The sequence below is a fragment of the Sprattus sprattus genome (assembly GCF_963457725.1).
Source record: "Sprattus sprattus genome assembly, chromosome: 2".
NCBI classification, from domain to species: domain Eukaryota; kingdom Metazoa; phylum Chordata; class Actinopteri; order Clupeiformes; family Clupeidae; genus Sprattus; species Sprattus sprattus.
The window spans coordinates 51,703,036-51,726,489 of NC_137921.1; the positions used below are offsets into that span (position 1 = coordinate 51,703,036).

The 23,454-nt window shown below is 46.0% G+C and overlaps 1 protein-coding gene across 1 annotated transcript in view; it reads left to right on the forward strand.

Moving 5' to 3' along the window:
* Nucleotides 1-23,454, forward strand: part of unc13a (unc-13 homolog A (C. elegans)) — a gene marked incomplete at both ends in the record, with an annotated part of 40,645 nt that continues 17,191 nt past the window's right edge. Inside the window, 24 exons of the mRNA XM_080833121.1 lie at nucleotides 1-22; nucleotides 4,805-4,834; nucleotides 4,963-5,062; nucleotides 5,931-6,048; nucleotides 6,635-6,758; nucleotides 7,146-7,216; nucleotides 7,454-7,508; nucleotides 8,010-8,039; nucleotides 8,268-8,463; nucleotides 12,036-12,866; nucleotides 13,207-13,306; nucleotides 14,604-14,650; nucleotides 14,916-14,994; nucleotides 17,710-17,784; nucleotides 17,894-18,113; nucleotides 18,556-18,783; nucleotides 19,106-19,247; nucleotides 19,358-19,527; nucleotides 20,003-20,118; nucleotides 20,402-20,565; nucleotides 21,390-21,543; nucleotides 22,065-22,133; nucleotides 22,503-22,592; nucleotides 22,874-23,008. Coding sequence (XP_080689247.1) covers nucleotides 1-22; nucleotides 4,805-4,834; nucleotides 4,963-5,062; nucleotides 5,931-6,048; nucleotides 6,635-6,758; nucleotides 7,146-7,216; nucleotides 7,454-7,508; nucleotides 8,010-8,039; nucleotides 8,268-8,463; nucleotides 12,036-12,866; nucleotides 13,207-13,306; nucleotides 14,604-14,650; nucleotides 14,916-14,994; nucleotides 17,710-17,784; nucleotides 17,894-18,113; nucleotides 18,556-18,783; nucleotides 19,106-19,247; nucleotides 19,358-19,527; nucleotides 20,003-20,118; nucleotides 20,402-20,565; nucleotides 21,390-21,543; nucleotides 22,065-22,133; nucleotides 22,503-22,592; nucleotides 22,874-23,008 — 3,366 coding nt within the window. The remainder of the gene's footprint in view (nucleotides 23-4,804; nucleotides 4,835-4,962; nucleotides 5,063-5,930; nucleotides 6,049-6,634; nucleotides 6,759-7,145; nucleotides 7,217-7,453; nucleotides 7,509-8,009; nucleotides 8,040-8,267; nucleotides 8,464-12,035; nucleotides 12,867-13,206; nucleotides 13,307-14,603; nucleotides 14,651-14,915; nucleotides 14,995-17,709; nucleotides 17,785-17,893; nucleotides 18,114-18,555; nucleotides 18,784-19,105; nucleotides 19,248-19,357; nucleotides 19,528-20,002; nucleotides 20,119-20,401; nucleotides 20,566-21,389; nucleotides 21,544-22,064; nucleotides 22,134-22,502; nucleotides 22,593-22,873; nucleotides 23,009-23,454) is intronic.

Consider the following 23,454-nt stretch of genomic DNA (forward strand, 5'->3'; position numbering starts at 1 on the left):
ATGTCACTGCTGTGTGTTGGAGGTAAGTGAACCATACTTCTACTATTGAAAGAGGGTGTGTGTGACTGTAGTGGGGGGGGGGGGGGGTCCTCTGATACCAATTTGTAATTTACTCTGCATGTTGGCACCGTTTCTTTTTACCGATATTCCGTTTTATTCAGATATTCCATTTATTACTTGTAATCCCATCCCTCATTTGCCGATTCAAATGACAGTAATGTGATAATTTGCAGTGACGACCATTAATGTCACTGTAAATATTAGAAAACAGTTAACGTTTATTCACAACATGTCACGACACGAACATAACTGACATGCACAATATAGTCTATTGTATGTCATCAATGCATCTATCAGCCCCGAGCCCCTACACATTTGCAGCGGTCTGGAGACGCGGCTGAGCGGTGGATGCAGTTCAGCTTCCAAAGATAGCCTTGGTAACTGAGAGTATGCTGAGCCCAATCCCGACCTTACGCGAAGAGGCTGTGTGCGTTTCACTTCCTGTCACAAACAATAATTTCAATCACGGTTTCCTTGCTTTAATCTTTATTCTACTGTTCACTTTTATCCAGAAAGGATTGGATGCGAATATTTGGCGCTCCTGTCAGGGACTGCCTTCCAAAGCATCAGTAGATGATTGTCCTTTTGATTTATCTATGTATTTGATTAGCTTCTTTACAAACGTAATTAAATACCTCATTACATGTAGTTTTCTATGATATTTTAAGACTTATAAGACTTATTTGCTATGAAATAATTACCACAGTGTAGAGTCTTTCCATATTGCACACAAATGCATGTGTCATGTGAAGATATGCTTTGTGATTCCTGCCGTTTCTAATATGCCTCCTAATTACAAACATACTTTCATGAGCTGGTTATGAAGTTCATTCTCTCTCCCTGCTGCCACTTTGTATACATTTGTGCCGGTCCATTTACCCAAAAGAGCAAGAAAATGCTGATTGGAAAAAAAAAGTTTTCTGGATCGTGCTGTAGATACTGTGAACCTCACCACGCATGATCTCAGCACACCCACATATTCCCCCTGCACCCTATGGCACCATGTCTGTCGCCACTCTGTAACTAAGTAGGCAGAGATGTGCTTTCCCTTCACCCTGGCACCCGAAAGTGACAGTGGGTGTGTGGGTGTGTGTCAAGGCAGGGATGGCTCCTCGCAGGCTCACGCATCCAGCCTGCACAGATGTAAGGGGCTGTGGACTGTATCCCACATTACCAGGATGCAGACAGACAGTTGGCCACGGTCTCTGCTGAGCTACAGGCCTGTAATCATGTTTAGTGTGCTCTTGTGCCAGCCAGAGTTTCATGTGGGTTGGTGCTTAGATAATATAACAGAAGTAGGAGCATGTTGCACAGTTCAATGCAGCCTGTTTTAATGGCATGCAATAGACCTAATGTTTCAGAGTTACAGCCGAGAGGCATGCATACGCTATGACTGAGCTTTCCCAGGCTCACCTCACAACAGGTGTCTAAGCTGAGCCTTTATCAATCATGATGTTTTATTGTTCGTTGTTAAAATGTTGTAGCATGGTCCAAAACAGCAACTTATTTTCCTATCAGTTCTATGTTCCACATTGGGATTGTGTTTACATGTTTCTTATTGCAGTTCTTGTTGGTAGGCCATGTTTCAGAGGAGCTGAAGATATTGATATTATATGCATGGCTTCAGTGGTGGTTGTAGGATTTTCACGGAATCTCAGTAGTCAGCAGTAATAAGTCTGATTTTTTTTAAAGAAGTTATATATAATATTTCATCAGAAGTTGTTCTTTTCTTAGACTGAATTAGCCATGAAAAATGAAGCAATGGGTTTTGTAGAGTTTGTTCTCTTGCTGGCTAATTTAATGGCAGTCACAAACATCACTGATATTTAACAGCATTTTCAGTGTTTTCTTAATGATGTTTTGCTCTTAACTGCTACAGGCTGTGAGATCTGCTATTCATACAATTATAGCCGATATTACATTACATTCATTTACATCTGTTGTGCAATAGATGTGAGTTAAGCCTTTCCCCCTGATAAATAATTGAAAGCGTACCGCCCTCTGTGAATGGATGTTTTGTTTGTTTTGTTGAATTATGCAGGTGGCGTTTTATCGATTTTCTGCCATAATTTATTGTGTTTGGTGAAATGAAATGACATTGATCACACTCCTTTATTTTAGCAGTGCATGGGTTGGATTTCAGTTTGAGTGGGATGTAGAAAAAGTTTTCTCACCCATTTCTGACCATTTCTGATGCTGTGTCTGATGACTGGACTGTAGTGTAGACCATTTATGATGCTGTGTCTAATGACTGGTCTGTAGTGGAGACCATTTATGATGCTGTGTCTAATGACTGGTCTGTAGTGGAGACCATTTCTGATGCTGTGGCTTCCCCCTTCTGATCTGTGTGTGCTTTGAAATGTGATGTGAGAGTGTGAGAGATTTTATGAAAACAAGCCACTGAGCAGTACCTCTGTGCCTCAGCCAGTTTATATTGCCACATTGACCCTAAAGCTAATTAATTTGCAGACTAAGATCTCACTAGAAGGTTTTCCCGGTCGTGTGTGTGTGTGTATGTGTGTGTGTGTGTGCGTGTGTGTTTTAACTTTTACATGTGCATTTTGTAATGAGCTGTCATCAGTCAGGAGCTGTTTTAATAGTGTCCCTTAGTGCTCTCAGCAGACCCCTCTGTTCAAACACAGAGGACATGCTCAGTATTCACAAAAATACAAGCACACACACATACACACATATACAGACAGACACACGCAAATATATATACTGATTGAATCCTTGTACAACCTTACTCAAACATACACACACACACACACACACACACACACACACACACACACACACACACACACACACACACACACACACAGACCCACCTTCCCCAAACATATAGCCCCCCCCCCCCCCCCCCCCCCCCCAGACATATAAACCACACTTTTATTATTACACAAATACACAGAACCTTCAGCACTTCCTCATACTCACACGGATAGATAGACCCCCTCCCCTTCCCTGTACGCACACACACAGACAGCCCCCTTCCATACTTCTCTGTCACAGTGAAGTGGTTATTTTTAGAGGGGGAATGCAGTGCGCTCTGCCTTTGCTCGGCTGCACACTGAGATTAATGGAGCGGGAGGGGGAGAGACCAGCACACGTGCACACTAGCCACATGGCAGAAGGAGCATGTGAAGGAGGGAGGCATGAAAGAGGCAGAGGGATAGATGGAGAGAGAAAGGGGGAATCCAGGCAGTGGTGGGCGGGGTTAGTGGCAAGAGAAAGAGAGAGAGAGGGAGAGAGGGAGAGAGAGAGAGAGAGAGGGAGAGAGAGAGAGAGAGGGGGAATCCAGGCAGTGGTGGGCGGGGTTAGTGGCAAGAGAAAGAGAGAGAGAGGGAGAGAGGGGGGGTACCTAGGTAGAAGTGAGGACCCTGACATCTGCAGGGTGATGGAGGGCACTGCGATCAGATGATGCCTATGTTTCGTTGTCCGCATTGTTTTTTTAACACATTCATCTGAACTGCACCTCAGGGAATGACATTGGTGTGGGAGCGCTCTGACAATCTCCAGTTTGCTCTCAGACACCCAAGCATTTAATCTGCAACTGTGTGACATCGCCTAGATGCTCAGACCATACACTCCCATCACATTCCCTTCAGTAGCACTGCAATAACTTCTCTTGTGCATATCAAGTCACATTCACATCACTCCAGTGGCATGGTAACATGAAGGCAGTTGGACCATTCCGTAAACTAGCTGCCCCGTCTCACTGCTAGCCGCCAGTAGATATATAAAAGGCTTGCTCTGTTTGCATTGCCCAAGGAAGGAGCCTGTGTAGGCTTCATTTAGTGCACGAAAAACCAAAGATGATCAACATGCTGCCTGCTTTTCCATCACAGCTGCTGGGTTGAAGCCAGAGAAGGCGGTGGAGAGGATTAGGACAGGGGCTTTGAATTTTAATGGAGCCTTAACGGGGGGAAGCTCGCCTTCAACTGAGCCCTGCGTTCATGAATTATGAATGTCCCCGGCAACGTCAGAGGGGCTTTAAAAAGTCACAGTGGCAGAACGAACCTGTTGAGATCCCCAAATAGACACCATAACAATCAGCCTAAGTGTTTCTTTTATGTGTATACTGCCATTCAATTTTCCTTATGGAAGTGGCAGAGCACGCTTGCAGACATCCCCAGAGGAAGAACCATGATGGCCATCAACCAAGGCAGATTTTTGGCAAATGCTACCCTGTTGGAGGCTTCATTGTCCTAGGCTATTGTTTCCTTTCATTATTTTTCATTATCTTGCATCTTGGCCCTAAATTCTAAGGTGCTCCCATCGGCAGAAACCCAGAACGTGTAATACTAGAATGTCACATCCCATTCGTTCGCATTTTGTTGTTGAGATCTTGGCATTCATCCATTGAATATGTTTTACTTCGTGTGGCAAGATGAATGCCACCTTCCCTGCCTGTCTGTCCACTATATTGCTGAAGGAGGAAGTCATACTTTGGTGGAATAGGTTAAGAGTAACTTCATTACATTTAGTAAGGGAACATGAGCTCAGGTAATGTAGCAGAATTACTCTTGATGAATAGCTGCTTCTGGCAGTAATAGAGGACAGTCCCAAAGGACACTTGAGTCTAACACTGGCAGATTGAACGCTACATCTGTTTCAGGCTGTCAGTTTTAGATATGAATAAAACTGATGTGGTTTCAACAACTCCTTTTTTTCCCCTGCCAAATGATCTCATGTGTTTCTCTCTCTCTCTCCCCTCTCACTCTCTCTTTCTGTATTCCAGTGAAGAAAGCCAAGCTTGATGGACCTCAAGGTAAAAAAAACAGCGGAGAACCTCTGCAAATATGTGATGGCATAAACATGCCCTGTTGTTCATTTATCTACCCATCACTCCTGGCCCAAACCTCCTGACCATTTGTTTGTGTTTTGTTGATTTCACAGAAAAATTCAACACCTACGTGACGCTGAAGGTGCAGAATGTCAAGAGCACCACCATTGCCGTGCGTGGCAGCCAGCCATGTTGGGAGCAGGACTTCATGTTGTGAGTCTTCCTCCTCCTCTTCCTCCTCCTCTTCTTCCTCCTCTTCCTCCTGCTCCTTATACATGGCAGTGCCCCTGCGCTGTATCATCCAGAGGGGTATTTATCAGTTGAGAGGAAATGCAGAGTCATTCTGGCCCAACCTTTGGGTTACCCTGGAGGGTAGTGTCAGGCTCTCCCAAATGGCCCTGATTCAGAGAGCACTCAGCTCTCTTCTCTTTTTCACTCTCTCTCACACACAAACACTATCTCTCTCTCTCACTGTCTCTTTCCAATTCTCTATCTATCTCTCTATCTATTTATGTATCTCTCTATCTATTTATCACTATCAATCCTTCTAGTTATCTATCTATCTTTCCTTTCTCTCTCCAGTGTTATGAAACTAGCCAGGGCCATTGTGAATCTTGAACCAGTAATGTTTTGATCTTGTAATCCCTAGAGAGATAAGTCCATCCCTGTCTCAGGTGGGCAAGGAGAACAGTCTCACCAGAGAGAGAGAGTCGAGAGACTGCATGCTCTATTAGAAGGGCAGGTTTTTGCAAGGCTTTCAAATGACTGAACATTTACTCCAAATCCCCCAGCTCTGCTCTGTCAGTCTATTGGGGATGTCTCTGTGGAAACATGTATATTTCACCTCTTTCTTACTCATTGCTTATTATATTTGCGTGATATCGCATCTCTGCAGACATCATGACGGCCAGTCGCACGTAGTCCTTGCATTCATTGACCGAGTAACCTTTCCCCGGGCGCATTGTGATATTTTTGACCATTGCACTAGACTATCATGATGGCGTATCCTAACCAAACAAGCAATCCGTATCTTTTTTCCCCTCATGAACATGTTCCTTACCCCTGTCTCTGTCTTCCTCAGTGAGATTAACCGCTTGGACCTGGGCCTGACGGTTGAAATATGGGACAAAGGGCTGATCTGGGACACCATGGTGGGCACCCTGTGGCTTCCTCTCGGCAGCATTCGCCAGTCCAACGAGGTATAGATGGCTCTGCAGCCTTCCAACCGGTGCATCTTCATAGCCCCCATGAGCACACCAACTATATCCACCCAATATATTATCTGAGCTGTGTATGTGTGAGTCGCTGTGTACGTGTGTTACTTTACATGGAAGAAAAATGTCACATGAGGTCCCGTTGAGGGTTTATTTTCACAAAACCTTTGTGTTTGGGCATGTCTTAATTAGGCATGTACAATTGTTGGCCTTCTTATATAAATAAACTCTCTGGAAATAAACACTTGAAGAGGAGAGGGTGTAATTTCTTCCCATTTTCTCATGTCACGCCGCCTTCTTCCTGTTTATCTTTCCCTCGTCCTCTGGGTCTGGGATCTTTTGCATCTCCCTATGAAAGTGAGACGTGGCAAGCCCACTCCCTCTGTCTTATCATACTGCTGCATGGCTCCCATGAGGATGCTCTCTCTCTCTTATGATATTACTGTTTGTCATGGGGTCATGATGGCTGTGTCAGGTGTCAGGTGTCTATTTCCGTGTCTGGCTGTGGCTGTGTGATCTGACCTCAGAGCCCTGAAGTCACACTCTCTGTTGGACTGTCTCTGTCTGTCAGGAGGGCCCGGGGCAGTGGCTGACCTTGGACTCTCAGGTGATCATGGCAGAAAATGAGATCTGCGGCACCAAAGACCCAACATTCCACCGCGTTCTCCTGGACACACGCTTCGAACTGCCACTAGGTGAGGCCGTGGTGATTTATAGCCCCTTTGTTTAATGCTGAACACCAGCAGAGCACCCAACAAACTAAACCCTAACTCTTCCCTTCAACCCTCACTTCACCTGTTCCTCAGCCTTGATTTGTTATTATTATAATTATTATTTAATGCACTTGATGGGTGAAAAAGAATAAATGTACATTCATTATATGTTTTGTAAATCATTTTCAAGCGTTTAAAAGGCTTAAAATAATTGTGTATGTAACTTTTATGGATAATTATACATGTAATGAAAGTTAGCTTTTAGAATTGAATATCATACTTTTTTTAAACAAACAAACAAACAAACAAACAAAAACAATTGGAGGTGTGTGTATTCTGTGCCTGACTGTGAGCCATCCCTTGTTTCAGACATTCCGGAGGAGGAGGCTCGCTACTGGGCCAAAAAACTGGAGCAGCTCAATGCCATGAGGGACCAGGATGTAAGCCAACTTCCCTTCCCATTTACAGTACTGCACCCCTCTTTCATGTGTTTAAACTTCACCATAGTGCCAGAAGGCACACTTTTTATCTTTAATTGTGAGAAGCCGTTCTTTCTTTATAGACTTACTCAGGAATAATGAAACCTGAATGAAGCTCAGGGATCGTTGCGTCCCTAATGTGAAGCTATGATTATGGTTAAATTCTGATGAATTCCTGTTCTTTCTGGGGTCTTGCAGTACACTTACCAGGAGACACACGAGAGACCATTGACTGTGCCGGGGACTCAGTGCTGTGAGTAATTTTTTTGACTTCCTGAAACCTCCATATCAAACCTCAGACAGCAACAAAACAGGTAGAGGGCAGAATTGAGAGGGGGTAATATAAAGTCAGAGAGCTGTTCCTGTGTTGAGTGGCCCAGCAGTATTTATGGATGAGATAGACGGGTCAGGGCCCTTGCCGCTGTAAAAAAACGGGGCCAAGTGGACCGATGACTTGGCACAGCGGTGGGCACGGAGGTCATGCTGAAAGCAGCCAGCTGCCAACCTGCGGGGGGAGACTTGAAGCCCCCAGGCAACACGCTAATCACTACATCCTACACCCCAAGGTCATTATGCCACTCCCACCCCACCCTCAGACACATGGTTATGATTTACTCACAAGTCATACTGAGAGGCTTTTTCAGTGCTGTTATTTATAATAACCCATCCCTTTGTGGGTTGGCTGGCTGCCCGCTGCTGAATATACCTTCACGCCCGGACCAATTTTCTCACTGCCTCCATTTTGTTGTTGCAGGCAATTGGAGTATATGGGGAGACCAACAGAGTGAGTACCTGTCATGCTTACAAAACACATAAAACACACCATAAATGTCGCTTCATGCTTGTTGAAAGGTGCATAGTGACTGGTGACATCGCCTACCCTCAGGGACTGACGGATAGTTATAGCTTTAATGAAAAGTTTTCCAAAATGAAATATGACCACTAGTAACCTTGACATAGAACCTAAGAGTTAGGTCTAAGCTTGGCCACGGTTCGTGTGCCCCCTACGCAGCTGATGATCCAGACAGCGCTGTGGACGACAGAGACAGCGACTATCGCAGTGAGACCAGCAACAGCATGCCGCCTCCCTTCTACACGACGTCACAGCCCAACGCCTCGATGCACCAGTACCCCATCCGAAACTCCTACCACAGCTCGACCTGCAACGACATACAGGACTTAGACTACGACAATCAGAGAGCCATGAGGTAAGACAACCCCGGCCTTCCCATTGCTCAGGGTTCGACACACATTTATCTCACTGAGTTGCGGGTGGTACTCCTCTACATTGCTGCACCCATGTTAAGAATTGATCTGTGACAGTCCTGTGCACTCACAACCACAACACGTTGACTGATCTTTGAGTGATTGTTTTCACTGTGCATTTACTAAAAGCCTTGTGAAACTTTCTCAGAAAGGTCTCCTTCATCCCTGTATACAAGCTTGCTGGAGCCGTTGTATACAAACCAGGTGTGGAAAGTTATGTAACTCAGAGTCATGTTGGGGTGAACATGACCAGTCTGGATTGCCCCTCCCCCCCACCCCCACCCCCACCCCCACCCATAACCCCTACATGTATCCTGTGTTCAGTGTTTCACTTAAAAACACAGGACAAAGTTCACAGACAGACTCATGCATTTACGTGCTTGGGATGCATTGTTGCAAAAAGACTCGGTGCTCCTCTGAGGATAACTCAGCCTTCCCCAGAGGGAGAGAGAGAGAGACATAGAATGAGAACAAGAGCGAGAGCTAGAGAGAGACATATAGAGAGAGAAAATGAGTAACATAGAGAGAAAGAGAGAGTGAGATTAGCTGTTTAGCCTCACCAACCAGCAGGTTGCTGGGGTTTGCTGAAGTCTTTATACAAAGGGTTTGCTCGCCCCTCCTGTGAAGATGGACTCCACACCGGACCGCACCACACCACACCGCGGCTCGGCTGTGTGCTCTGACATGGCGTCACTCATGCTTCTCCTCTCCTGCCTTCCCCCCCTTCTGCCCAGACGCTATGATAGTTTAGACTCCGCCACCAACGGCCGCAGCGATCTCGACTCGGCCTCAGGCTCGAGCCGGCCGACCAGCCGCCAGTACTCTCTAGACAGTAGGCACTCCCTCTCCGATAGGTGGGTCTCTGCACCTCCCCCCCTTCCTCCCCTCCTTCCGACCCGGCCGCCCTCTCCCGTTCCAGCCTGTGGTTGCGTCTCGCTGTGATGTCGTTCGGTGGGCGTGTCCTGTGGTCCTCGCTGTGTTTGCTTGCATGCGCACAACCCTTCTGGTGTACGTATATGTATATTCTGCATATATCCGTATATACTGTGTGTCTATCCTATATATATATATTTATAGATAAATAAAGATGAAGAACGTGGTGTTGTGGATGTTGTGGTCAACTTTTTTGTATGTGTCGTCCTGAAAGCTCTTGTTTAAAAAAAAAAAGATGTATTGCTCGTAGCTTGACTTGTCGCTTTGGACAAAAAGCGTCTGCTAAATGACTAAATGTAAATGTAAAAGTGGGACAAACTTCCTGTGTAGTGGCATCCGTCTCAAGCAACTTGCTGTTGTTTAGTGCAGTTTTTGTGAGACATTTCAACCACTGCTCTACAAGGCTCCATGTCCAAGAGCCCTTAATTATGCAGTCAGTGCACAGACCCCGGGGGTGCCTCAGCCAGGCTAATTGCAGCATGGCAGAGAGTGGAGGACACACTTTATTAGTGTTTGTCTCCCCCAGGGCTGAGGGCTGGATGCTGGATGCTGTGTTATTTTTGTACGGTGGCTTTTGGGGGAGTGAAATGGCTCTGTGATGTGTGAGCTGGACGACAGAGCAATGAGTAGAGGGAGTAGCGGCCTCCGTGAGGGAATGAGTCAAAGAGGTGCCTAATGCTAGTGGAGTGAGAGTGTGTGTGTTCGCATATGGAGTGTGACTGTATTTGTATGAGCATGTGTTTGTATTTGGAGGATGAGTGTGTGTGTGTTTGTGTGTGTGTGTGTGTGTGTGTGTGTGTGTGTGTGTGTGTGTGTGTGTGTGTGTGTGTGTGTGTGTGTGTGTGTGTGTGTGTGTGTGTGTGTAAAGTATTTGTGGAGAAGTGCAGGTATCTAGTCCAAATGCATTATGTGTTTATGTGAGACTGTGTGTTTTTGTCTGTGTCTGTGTCTGTGTCTGTGTCTGTGTCTGTGTCTGTGTCTGTGTCTGTGTGTTTATATATATATGTGTGTGTGTGTGTGTGTGTGTGTGTGTGTGTGTGTGTGTGTGTGTGTGTGTGTGTGTGTGTCTGTGTCTGTGACTGTGTCTGTGTCTGTGTCTGTGTCTGTGTGTGCATGTGCGTGTGCATATGCTTGCCGTGCGTGTATGTGTATGTGTACGTGTACTTGCGTGTGTGTGTGTGTTTGTGTATGTGTATGTGTATGTGTATGTGTATGTGTACGTGTACGTGTACGTGTACGTGAATGTGTATGTGCATGTGTATGTGCATGTGTGTGTATGTACGTGTGTGTGTGGGTGTGTGTGTGTGTGCCTGAAAGTGTCTCTGGGGTACTGCTCAGGTGCTATTATTTCCTGTTGTCTGTATTCAGACCAGTGTCTGTGTCTTTGGCACCCAGTTCAGTGAGCTGTTTAACACCTTGAGTTTTTGATTTGTCTCCGCCACCTCATGCATTATTAAACTTGATGTTCTGTAATCAATAGCCTGGAAATGTGTGTGTGCATTTGTTTGTGAGTGTGCGTGTCTGTGTGTGCACATATGTGTGTGTGTAAGAGAGAGAGAGAATGTTTGTGTGCATGCGAGTGAATTGTTTGTGAGTGTGCGTGTCTGTGTGTGCTCAGATGTGTGTTTGTGTGCATGTATATGCGTATGTTTTTGTGTAAGAGAGAGAGAGAGTTTGTGTGCTTGTATATGTGTGTGAGTGTGTGTGTGTGTGTGTGTGTGTGTGCACTTGTGTGTGTGTGTGTGTGTGTGTGTGGCAGTGTTTTCTGACTTAGTTCTTTCTTAATTGCCTCATTCATCAGGGGGGATAAATGTCCCTTTTTTTATTGCCGTCTGACTCCGCCTCTGCTTCTTCTCTCCCATCACCTCCGTAACAGCAGCTCTCTGCCTTTGATTTCCCTGCCTTTCTCTCTGACTCTTGTTTGCTCCTTCACCTGGATGGATTTGTTATGCCTGAGGCGCTTATGCCTCCCTCTCTGATTGTTCTGTTTCGTCTTCTAAAGCGTCTTTTGACAGAATTCTCCTTTCAGTACACACATACATACACACACACACACACACACACACACACACACACACACACACACACACACACACACACACACACACACATACAAATACACAAGTAACTCATCAAAGGATGAGGATTGGTTGTTTTCCTGTCAATGAATTTGACAACGTTCACCATATTTTTATGATACCTCTCCATTTCACCTGCTTTTGTGCCTAAATTGCAGTAGCTCATAAGAATGACAAATCCACCCTTAGTCTCTATATTAGTCTCCTCTCAGCTTAACCCTCTCTCTCTCTCTCTCTCCTCTGAGCTGTAAGATGTGACCTTTTCTGTTCCTATCGGTCGTGGTGATGGTACTTGGTGGTGTTTTTCTCTCCTGCTTTTGGTCCTGCTTTTGTGGCTTTTATTTATTTACCACTTTTAATGTTCTAGAACTTTCTGTGTGTGTGTGTGTGTGTGTGTGTGTGTGTGTGTGTGTGTGTGTGTGTGTGTGTGTGTGTGTTTGTTATCGGTGACTCACTGTGTCCCCCCCACCAACCCCTGTCTGCCCCCCTCCCCCTCCTGACAGCCCCACGGGTAGCAGCCGGTACGCCTCCTCGGGTGAGCTGAGCCGCGGCAGCTCCCAGCTCAGCGAGGAGTTCGGCCCCGAGGACGGCGAGAGCTTCCGTGGCTCTGAGTTCTACGACGAGAACGAATCGTATCACTCGTGCCACTCGTCTGTCAGCTGTGGCAAAGACTCGCCGGTCTGGGACCCCGAGGAGGTGGAGGAGGAGGGGCTGCGGGGCGAGGTGTACAGCGACGAGGGCAGCTACGTGAAGGACGGAGGCGAGGAGGGCGCGCTGTACGTCGCGGAGGAGCCTGACGGGGGAAGCTACAACTACGAGGAGCCTGCCGAGGATGAGTACCGCTATGAAGACGAAGAGGAGATGCCCTTCGGGGAGGACGAGATGTACCCGCTGGACGGCACACTCAGCGAGGACCAGGAGCCGCCATACACGCCCACCCCCACCAGCACCGCCCCCACGCTGGCCCCCGCCGACTCCCTGGCCCCCTCTGCCCGGCCCCCTCTGGAGAAACAGGCCTCACTTCGCCAAGGCCAGCCCCCACAGGCCCAGCCACTATTCCAGGCCCCTGGGGTCCAGAGCCAGACCCCGGTGCTGGAGCCGTACCAGGACACCTTTGCCAAAGCGCCCCTTTCCTCCTCCTCGCTCCAACTGCCGGGGCCAGAGGCCCAGCCCTTTGCACCCTCTGTCCTGCCCTCAGAGCCAGCAGTCAAGCCTCTGCCCATAGACGAGCTCCTCGCCATGGACGAGGACCTACCCTCCACCGAGATGCCTCCTACTGCCCTGCCCGAAAAGACCAGTGCCCCACCCGAAAGTACCGAAGTCTCTCCTGAGAGGTGAACACCCACTTTCCTTCCTGCCCTGGGTATATGCATGCTTTGGAGTCTAATGTGTTCTCTTCCTCAGTATAACAGAACAAGTAATAAGTTCTATCAGTTCAGTAAGATCAGTTAGTTCTGTCAGTTCATCACATCCACAGCAGTCACCTCAACCATGAACCAGCCTTACCTGGATAAGGTCTTCATGGAAAATAAACAGCTGACCGTTTTTCAGTTGGTTCAGGCTAATAAACATTGTAGTCATCCATATGATGACTCGGTCTAGAATCTGTAGGACTTTTCTGTACATGCCACTCCACTTCCTTAGTTAATGCTAACTCCACCTTGTCCTCCGCAGTGCACCAGTGGCTGAGGAGCCTCAGGCCCCAATGCCCAAGCGCAACCCCAAAGAGAACTGGCTACGGCTCTTTAGTAAGGTCCGCCTGCAGCTGCAACAGGTGAGCACAACCCTTTTCCCCTCCATAACTCACTACAGTTGACGTCTTTGTTCACTCTTTAACGACTGCAGTCTACCACCTGCAGCCTCTAGCTCCCTTTATTCACTGTTCTAGGGCCACACATTTGGTTGAGTTTACATTTCCGTTCTTTTTTCATTTCTTCTTTTTTCATTTCATCTCATTTCTGTTGTACATCTGTTTCATGTCCTGTCATTTCCTTCAGTTGCCTTTCCTTCTGTCCTGTTGTCATGTAGTTGCTTTTCCTTCTGTCATGTTGTCATGTTGTTTCCTTTCCTTCTGTCATGTTCTCATGTTGTTGCCTTTCCTTCTGTCATGTTGTCTTTCCTACTGTCCTGTCGTCATATTGCCTTTCCTGCTGTCCTGTTGACATGTTGTTGCCTTTCCTTCTGTCATGTTGACATGTTGTTGCCTTTCCTTCTGTCATGTTGTCATGTTGTTGTCTTTCCTGCTGTCCTGTTGACATGTTGTTGCCTTTCCTTTTGTCCTGTTGTCATGTTGGTGCCTTTCCTGCTGTCCTGTTGTCATGTTGTTGCCTTTCCTTCTGTCCTGTTGTTAAGTTGTTGCCTTTCCTTGTCATGTTGTCATGTTGTTGAATAACTGTCTCAGCATCATGTGAGTTGTTGTGAGTTGTATGTTTTTTTTTTGCTTGGTTGAATGTTAAATTTGTTTCTGTTTGTTCTCCACCTCATGTTGTTTATCTCTTCAGTTTTTTGTCATTCTGTTGGTGGCGCCTGTCATGTTGCCCCATGACTGGCCACTGCCGGAACCCTCAGAAAGGTGGGTGGGGTGTGTGCATGAGTGTGTGTGTGTGTGTGTGTGTGTGTACATATGTACGTGGTGCATGTACTCTAAAAACAGTGACTCGCCAGAATGATGTGTCAGTGTGCGTGGCTCTCCCGGCTCTCGAAGAGAAGAATAGCGATCCAGAGACTCGGAAGATGGAATTAGAGGGCCGATAATAACGATAAGATCACTTACAAATCCGTTTTCATTATGTGCCCGAGCCTCCAAGTCCTGCCTCTGACGTCAATGAGAGCAGCCCTGCGCATGGTGTAAAGGCCCTGCTCTTACGTCGGCTCCGAGACCCTGTGTCTGGCTTGCCATCTCTAATCTGATACAACGGCTAAGGCATTAAATACACAGGAAGTAGCAGAGTGGCAGATGTAATGGACACAGCTGAGGTCTAGGGCCGTATGTGGGAGGATGTGCCTGTCTGCTCTCCCCTGCTCTGCCAACCTCTCTGACTTCCTCTGTTGCCCCACCTCTGCCCCCACAGGCCCGAGGAGAGACCACTGGCATCCAGTCTTTATGTATACAGGCAGGGTAAGTCCCCCCCCCCCAAAAAGACATACAGTAAGAACAGTTATGGTAACTCGTATTATTTTGTTGTAATAAAGTTTTAATTGAGTCAAATGTCGATATAAATTATATTAGTAGTACTTTTAAAATGCATACAGAATTTTCACATTTCAGTTTGAAATATATACGTACTGTATGTATAACATTTGCTGTTGCTCCTCTGTTGTCAGTTCTGTCAGTTGTGCCAGTTATGTCAGTGATCTTCACACTGAGCTTCTGCTCTGTTCAGGCTTGGCGGTGCTCTGTACAGCATAGACAGCATGCCCGACCTACGCAAGAGGAAAGCCATGCCGCTTGTCAGGGATCTGGTGAGTCCAAACCCCCATACATACTTCACACACACACACACACACACCCTGTGAGTATGCTCTTTATACATGAGGAGTCCAAACCCCTAAACATACTTCACACATACACCCTCTGATTATGTGTAACGACCCTCACTCTTGTGTGTGTTGGTGACAAAGAATCGGACCAGGGGTTCTTAACAGTGGCTTTTATTGCCTGCATTCACAATAAAAACTATTAATCCATAAAATCTTTGCTGCAAACGCGACTGCATACAAGTCTGATAAAGCATGAAACCAAACTCAGGACAATGCTCTCCCTAACGCACAGCGCAGCATGGTGGCCGCCAAAATATACTTTATCTCCGTTCACAAATCACTTTCTATCGTTAGTTCGCTAGAGCATCAGTAAGTGGAACATATATACATTTATATGTAACCAATAGTTCGTAAATATAACATTTATTTAAGTATCAAATTATTCACAGAGCGCTCCCGAAGCGAATTTACCTCCAACAGATAATGTCTAGCTCTAAAGTACGGGTACCGCAAATGCCCAAAATGCGTTAAAGTGAAAAAAAAAAAAAAAAAAAGCCATCGCGCAACCTCATACAGAAACTTAGTGAACGCAGTATAACATTTGGAACATTTCCAGATTTCACATAAACCATCAAAAAGCATTGGATCACAATGCTATGTGAAACACACATTTTGTTTTGAATTCACTTAATCAAAATGAGGTTAATTTCAACTCTGTTACATATGCTCTTTAAACGTGAGGAGTCCAAACCCCCATATAACTTCACACACACACACCCTGTGAGTATGCTCTTTATACATGAGGAGTCCAAAGTGAGTAAGCTCTTTACACGTGTGGAGTGAAGTAGTGAGTGCTACTCGAGAGAGCTTCCTGTGTTTTCCCCATCATCATTTTCTTTATTTAGTGCTATCATCACACAATCTCTGATTACACTAATGTACTTGTCAGACGTTAGTCCCTTTCCTCAGTCCATTACTGAGGTGTGGTTACATTCCCTCTCACAGAGCCTACCCTGATCGTTCCAAAACAGTTCAGCCCTCCCCCTGAAACATCTCAGACACTCATTATATTGATTCCTACTCCGCATTCCTCCCACTTACTTTCCCCTTCTTGTTTGTTCTCATTGTTTTTTTTGTTTTTTGTTTTAGTTTTTTTTTCTCAGGTTATGCTATTGATTTCCTCAGATGGCTTGCAGTAAGTCATGTTCAGCGTGGCTTGTATTTTTTGAATGTTGGTTATTTTTTACCACTAAATGAAATAGGAAAGGTTTTTTTTTCACAAACATGCAGTCTTACAATAGGTGTCTTTCCCAGGGCAGTAAAATTACTAAAAGTACTTAGTTCAGTTCAGAGGCTTATCTGTTGTCATGAACAAAGCTCTGGACTGTTAAAACACACAAATCAATACATTGAACTTAGGAGTATAAAAAGCAGGCTGAGGGTATGAAAGTAGTAAAAACATAGCAGCATGTCGTTATTTCCTTAACCTGAAAGCCCAGCACCCACTTTGATAGACGAGGGCCGGCTGATGTGAGTGGTTGCCATGGTGTGTGACTCAGAGCCTCAGTGACTGGCGCTGGGGTCGGATAGACGTAGAGAGGCTTAGGAGACCTCACTTCCGTTCAAGGCACATCCAGTCAGCCTTTCTCTCTTTCTCTCTCTGTCACTCTCTCTGTCACAGAGAGACACAGACAACACACACACACACACACACACACACACACACACACACACACACATACACACACACATACACAACCGAAACAGCTCTCTCTCATTCTCTCTATCTCTGTCGCTCTCCCTCATGTTCACGTGTGCCGTCAGAATCTCAAGGCGGGATGAGAAATTAGCATACTGCTCCAAACTGTTCAGCGCTTTGTCCATGTTAATCCAGCTTAGTGCCATGGCTGGCAAATTGACTCGAGTCTGACTCATCTAGGTAATGTGCTGACTGGAACTGAATTTAAATGTGTGTCAAACACAATCCATCTCTGAAGACTAAAGGTTGGGATCCAGCCCCCCCAGCTGGGCACACACACACACCCTTCACTGCCTGTTTGCTATCTCCTTGATCTCTCAGCCCCTCCTGTTGCTCTCATACTCCAGTTTCTCTCTTGAGGCTGTGGGTCTTTCTCGGAAAACATCTCTGTAATAGCACTTGAGGATTCTTTCTCATCCCTGCACAGTATCAGTGTCTTACAATCATTTAATACGTGCACATTTCCCTTAGTGACCAAAGCATACCACATTACACTACACAGAGCCACCATTTCACAAACATCTACATCCCTATACAAGATTGTAGATGCATATCCCTCTATACAAGATCGTATATGTATATCCCTATACAAGGTTGTACATGTGTATTCATTCTATATTTGAGTTGTTGTTGTCTTAAGATAAACAGTTAGCTCTTGATCTCTGTCAGAATTAAATCTATGCTTTTTCTAACATGCTTTTTTCTGTGTTCTTCATGCTTGGCCTTCAATGTAACCACACAGGCTATGGTGAGTAACACTCTCAGGTTCTGTACATCTTCAGACAACCTAAATGTCCTTTCCATTTATGCAATTAGAGTTTACCCCACATCGACAAAATGTCTTTGTACGATATCATTGCTGGACTTAAACATCAATAGCCACACAAATCAAATCAATTCGATCAAATCGTTTACATTCCAACTCTGTTTGCCTTCAGTCTCTGGTTCAGAACTCACGCAAGGCTGGGATAACATCGGCGATGGCCTCGAGCACACTGAACAATGAAGAACTAGTGAGTTATTGTCACAACACCCACCAGTGATGATGCAACTATACTAACCCATGAATGAGTATTTCAACGAGCTTTCCTGCCCTGTGCCTTACTCTGTCCCACCCTGCAGAAGAGCCATGTGTACAAGAAGACCCTGCAGGCCCTCATCTACCCCATCTCCTGCACCACGCCGCACAACTTCGAGGTGTGGACAGCCACCACTCCCACCTACTGCTACGAGTGCGAGGGCCTGCTGTGGGGCATCGCCCGCCAGGGCATGCGCTGCACCGAGTGTGGGGTCAAGTGTCACGAGAAGTGCCAGGACCTGCTCAACGCTGACTGTCTGCAGAGTAAGGCCTTCGTCCCTCTCCCATCATCCATTACTCGGTTTCCTCTGCTTCCTCAGCATCAACCCTTCAGTCTTAGCCTTCGTCCGTCCCCCATCTCTTCATTCTTAGCCTTCGTCCAGCTCCCATCTGTTCATTCTTAGCCTTCGTCTATCTTCCATCTCTTTATTCTTAGCCTTCGTCCATCTCCCATCTGTTCATTCTTAGCCTTCTCTATTGAGTAAACATGATTAGAAGTGGATTTTGGAATGTGTTGAAGACAAAATCTTTGTGAGATCTTTGTGAGATTTTTTTCTTTATGTTTCCATGTTGTGTGTCATTTGTTTCCCCATCTGTGTCTCTTTCTTTCTCTAACTCTCTCTCTCTCTCTCTCTCTCTCTCTTTCTCTCCCTCTCTCTGTCACTCACACACACACACACACACACACACACACACACTAACACAGGAGCTGCCGAGAAAAGCTCCAAGCATGGTGCCGAGGACCGTACCCTGAACATCATTATGGTTCTGAAGGACCGCATGAAGATCCGCGAGCGGAACAAACCAGAGATCTTCGAACTGATCCAGGACGTGTTTGGAACGCTCAAGTCTGTTCACGTGACCTACATGAAGCAGATCAAACAGAGCGTCCTCGACGGCACATCCAAATGGTCGGCTAAGATCAGCATCACAGGTGATGCACCCCCAAGGGCATAGTGTACATGTGTGTCTTAAGGTTGTGAACGTGTGTAGCTCAGTTACTGCATTATCGATCGCTCTGTCTCTCTCTCTCGCTCTCTCCCTCTCCAAATTTTTTTTTTCAAAAAAGGCTTTATTGGCATGACTGCATACAATACAACGTTGCCAAAGCATGATTACATAAAATGTACAAGCACAATTAACATTAATAAATAAAAAACAAACAATAAGCTATAGATGGTAACAAGAGGTTAATTGTTAATTGTTAAACATTAAATATAAGTTATATCTCTCTCTCTCTCTCTTTCTTTACACAGTGCTATGTGCTCAGGGCCTTCAGGCTAAAGATAAGACAGGATCCAGTGACCCTTACGTCACAGTGCAGGTTGGCAAGACCAAGAAGAGAACCAAGACCATCTATGGAAACCTCAATCCTGTGTGGGAGGAGAACTTCAACTTGTAAGGAATATCACTTATATCACACAATAGGCGGAGTTAGGGGAACCACACAAGACATAACAAGTCTTAAATGACTGTAATTCAGTGCCGTGTTATCTCTTTGTGTGTAGTGAGTGCCACAACTCATCAGATCGTATCAAGGTGAGAGTTTGGGATGAGGACGACGACATCAAATCACGCGTGAAGCAGAAGTTTAAGAGGGAGTCCGATGACTTCTTGGGTCAGACCATCATCGAGGTGCGAACCCTCAGTGGAGAGATGGACGTCTGGTACAACCTCGGTAAGGCCGGTGTTAACAGCTAAATAATGTTAACAGATTTAAAAAAGGTTTGTCATGAAATGAACACCTTCTTGATGAACATCATTAGACAGTAGAGCATTGATTCGGGAGTGTGTAAGGTACTGAGTCAGTGTAGAACCGACATGGAGAGTCAGTAGAACTAATTCAGGACTGTGTAGAAGTCATTCAGAAGTGTGTTCAAATTCAGCGAACAGAGTCGAACAACCAAGTTGCGTGATAACTGATTCAGTGGTGTGTATACAACTGACTCAGTGGTGTGTGTAGAACTAATTCAGTGGTGTGTCTAGAACTGACTCAAGAGTGTGTGTAGAACTAATGCAGTGGTGTGTGTTTAGAACTGATGCAGTGGTGTGTGTAGAACTGATTCAGTGGTGTGTCTAGTGTCAGGAGTGTGTGTAGACCTGATGGTGAATGTACAGCTTAAGTGGCCCCTCTCTGGTCATTCTGTGTGCAGACAAGCGTACAGATAAGTCAGCAGTGTCCGGAGCCATCCGCATGCACATCAGTGTGGAGATCAAGGGAGAGGAGACCGTCGCCCCCTATCATGTGCAATACACATGCCTGCATGAGGTCAGCAGCAGTGTGTGTGTGTTTGTGTGTGTGTGAAAGTGTGTGTTTGTGTGTAAGAGAGAGACAGTGTATGGATGGATGTGTGTGCACGTTTTCGGCCGTGTGTACGAGAGAGTATGTATGTGTGTGGAGGGAGGATGTTTGTTTTAGTTTTTGTGCATTAATTAAAAGGGTGACTCACCTTCTCTGATATAACAAGCACACATAATGTCCATTATCCATCTCAGCAAATATCATCTTCTCCCTCCCCTCCCCTCCCCTCCTCTCCGCCCTCTGTGTCTAGAATCTCTTCCACTACGTGACAGACCTCCAGAACAGCGGGGTGGTCAAGATCCCCGATGCTAAGGGAGATGACGCGTGGAAGGTCTACTATGAGGAGACACCACAGGAGATTGTGGACGAGTTCGCTATGCGATATGGCGTAGAGTCCATCTATCAGGCCATGACGTGAGTCCCCTCACCTGACACCCCTACACACACACACACACACACACACACACACACACACACACACTCACACACCACAGGAGGAGATTGTGGACAGGCTTGTCATCCGTTACTGTGTAGTTAATCAATCAGGCTTTGACGTGAACCCCCCTGTCCCTCCCATATACACACACACACACACACACACACACACACACACACACACACACACACACACACACACACACACACACATACACACACACCTTCATCTACGCATCCACTGATGCTGAAAAAATACCACACAGCTATCAGATCTCACACAATTAGCCCAACTGCGGTACTTCTCTAATTCCCATCTCATGCATAAACATGGTCAGACATACAGTATAGTGTATGGAACGCGGACCGTGCTAATTTGACCTAGTTATCGTATCACTGGAGGAGACACGCAAACCTTGTGACCTTGTTTACCAAATGTGCTGCCCTGCTGCATCTGCAGCCAGAGAGAGTAAAAATAGACGCACGCCGATAATCACCTTCACGTGAATACGGCCGCTCACAGGCAGATGAAAGAGAGATATATGGAAGAAATATAGGAGATGGCAGATGGGCCGTTTTTTTGTGCTATGTTAATGTTCGTGTGGTGGGTGTGGGCAAGTGTGTGTGCGCGCAGAAGCGTGTATGTGTTTGTGTGCGTGAAAATGTGTGTTCATTTGTTTTAAATTTCATGCTAATTGTGTGTGTGTATGTGTCTGTTTTTGTTTGTGCATTTGCATTTGCATATGTATGTGTGTATGCATGCATTCAAACATTTGTGTGTGTGTGTGTGTATTGCGCCACAGACATTTCGCCTGCCTCTCTTCGAAGTACATGTGCCCCGGTGTCCCGGCAGTGATGAGCACCCTGCTGGCCAACATCAACGCCTACTACGCCCACACCACCCAGGCCACCAACAACGTCTCCGCCTCTGACCGCTTCGCCGCCTCCAACTTTGGGGTGGGTAGCCTTCGGCCTAAGGGGCCTCCAGGTCAGCTATGACTCACCGGCAGACCCAGAGACCCAGCAGGGGTCTGTGAGCAGCATGGAGGACGGGCCGTGAGGGTCACTGCAGTGGAGGGTCCACAGTGGGGGGGTCTGTTAGGCAAATGAAGGCCCAGTGTGTTTAATTTGATTTAAGCAAATTAGTGTCAGCCGTCGTTTTCCTATTTTTGGGCTGTCTTGTCGAGCGTGATGGAGCATCGCTAACCATCTGCGATGCTCCATTTTCCCAGACTTCACAACACATGCGAGGTCAGGGATCTAGAAAGTTCTGAACAAAGTTGTATTTTTTTTTTAATTAAGACTCCTTTCCTTCAGAAAGTGTCTCTGAATTGATTTCAAACTATGAACTATGAAACTAATTAAAACCAAAACTGTGTATGAGAACAGTGGTAATAGCCATTTCATTAAATCCAATAAATGTTATCACTATTATATCTTGAGATATCTTTTAATACTCTTATTGTGTGTGTCTACAGAAAGAGCGTTTTGTGAAGCTCCTGGACCAACTGCACAATTCCCTGAGGATTGACCTCTCCATGTATCGGGTACAGTGTCTTGTCTTTGCTCCTGCTAATGCAGCAGTGTTCTATTGTGGGCCTGTGACAGTGACTAGTAAAGATGTGGCTCTAGTCAACTAGTGGGATTGGTCCACTGGATAGAGAGCTCACACCTAGCCTCACACTAGAGGTCACAGACATGAAACGACAGGAGTCTCTGAACAGAATTACAAGTATGGAGGTAAAACTAGAATGCCCAGTGCTACAGTCGCTCTGCCCGTGCTCACGGTCAGTGTTTGTGTGTGTTTGCCTCAGACAGTCGCTGTGCCCGTGCTCATGTTTAGTGTTTGTGTGTGTTAGCCTCAGACAGTCGCTGTGCCTGTGCTCACAGTTAGTGTTTGTGTGTGTTTGCCTCAGAATAACTTCCCTGCGAGCAGTCCTGAGAGACTACAGGATCTGAAGTCCACTGTCGATCTGCTGACTAGTATCACTTTCTTCAGGATGAAGGTAACTTCCCCTATTCTCTCTCCTCTACTCTCTCTCCTTTACTTGTTCCGTGACTTCTTCATGTCAATCTCTTTATCTACTTAACTTCTCTTCACTATCTTCACTATTTCTTCTTCTCTTTAAATACTTTGATATTATTTCATGAGGAACATTATATCATAATATAATATCAACCTCTTTATCCACTTAACTTCTCTTCACTATCATAATATATATTATATGTGTATCAGTGCTGCTCCAGCCAGAGACTAAAGCCAGACATTTGCTGCAATCCTCCCCAGGTCCAGGAGCTGCAGAGTCCACCCAGGGCCAGCCAGGTGGTGAAGGACTGTGTGAAGGCCTGCCTCAACTCCACCTACGAGTACATCTTCAACAACTGCCACGAGCTCTACAGCCGCGAGTACCAGACCGACCCGGTGAGTGGTGTGGCCCTACCCCACCTGCGGTGCACGTCTCTCTGGGGCTGGTCAGACCCTCCAGCCAGGATTTCTCTGCAGAGGCAGGGGTCTTCCATCAGAGTTGCTGAAGGGTGTTTGTGTCTCATTAAAACTTTAAGCTTTCATTTGCCCTCTTCTAAACTCCAGTGCTTGTAGTTTGTTTCCTTTTGAATTAAACATGTCGCCTCGGGGCGTTGGCAATATTTGTTTTAATCTTTTGCCAGATCCTATTAGTTCTCTGAGCCCTGCAGTACTTTGCTCACTTCCACCCTTTGATGCCATATCAGGGAGTTTTAGTGAGTTATGTTCTTCCTGAGGCTGATGTAGTAGGTTCTTCTCCCGTAAGCTTCCTTCCATGCTAATAAGCTTAGAGGAGAACTGCTGTGTCTTGACTGATTATGTGTGTGTGTGTGTGTGTGTGTGTG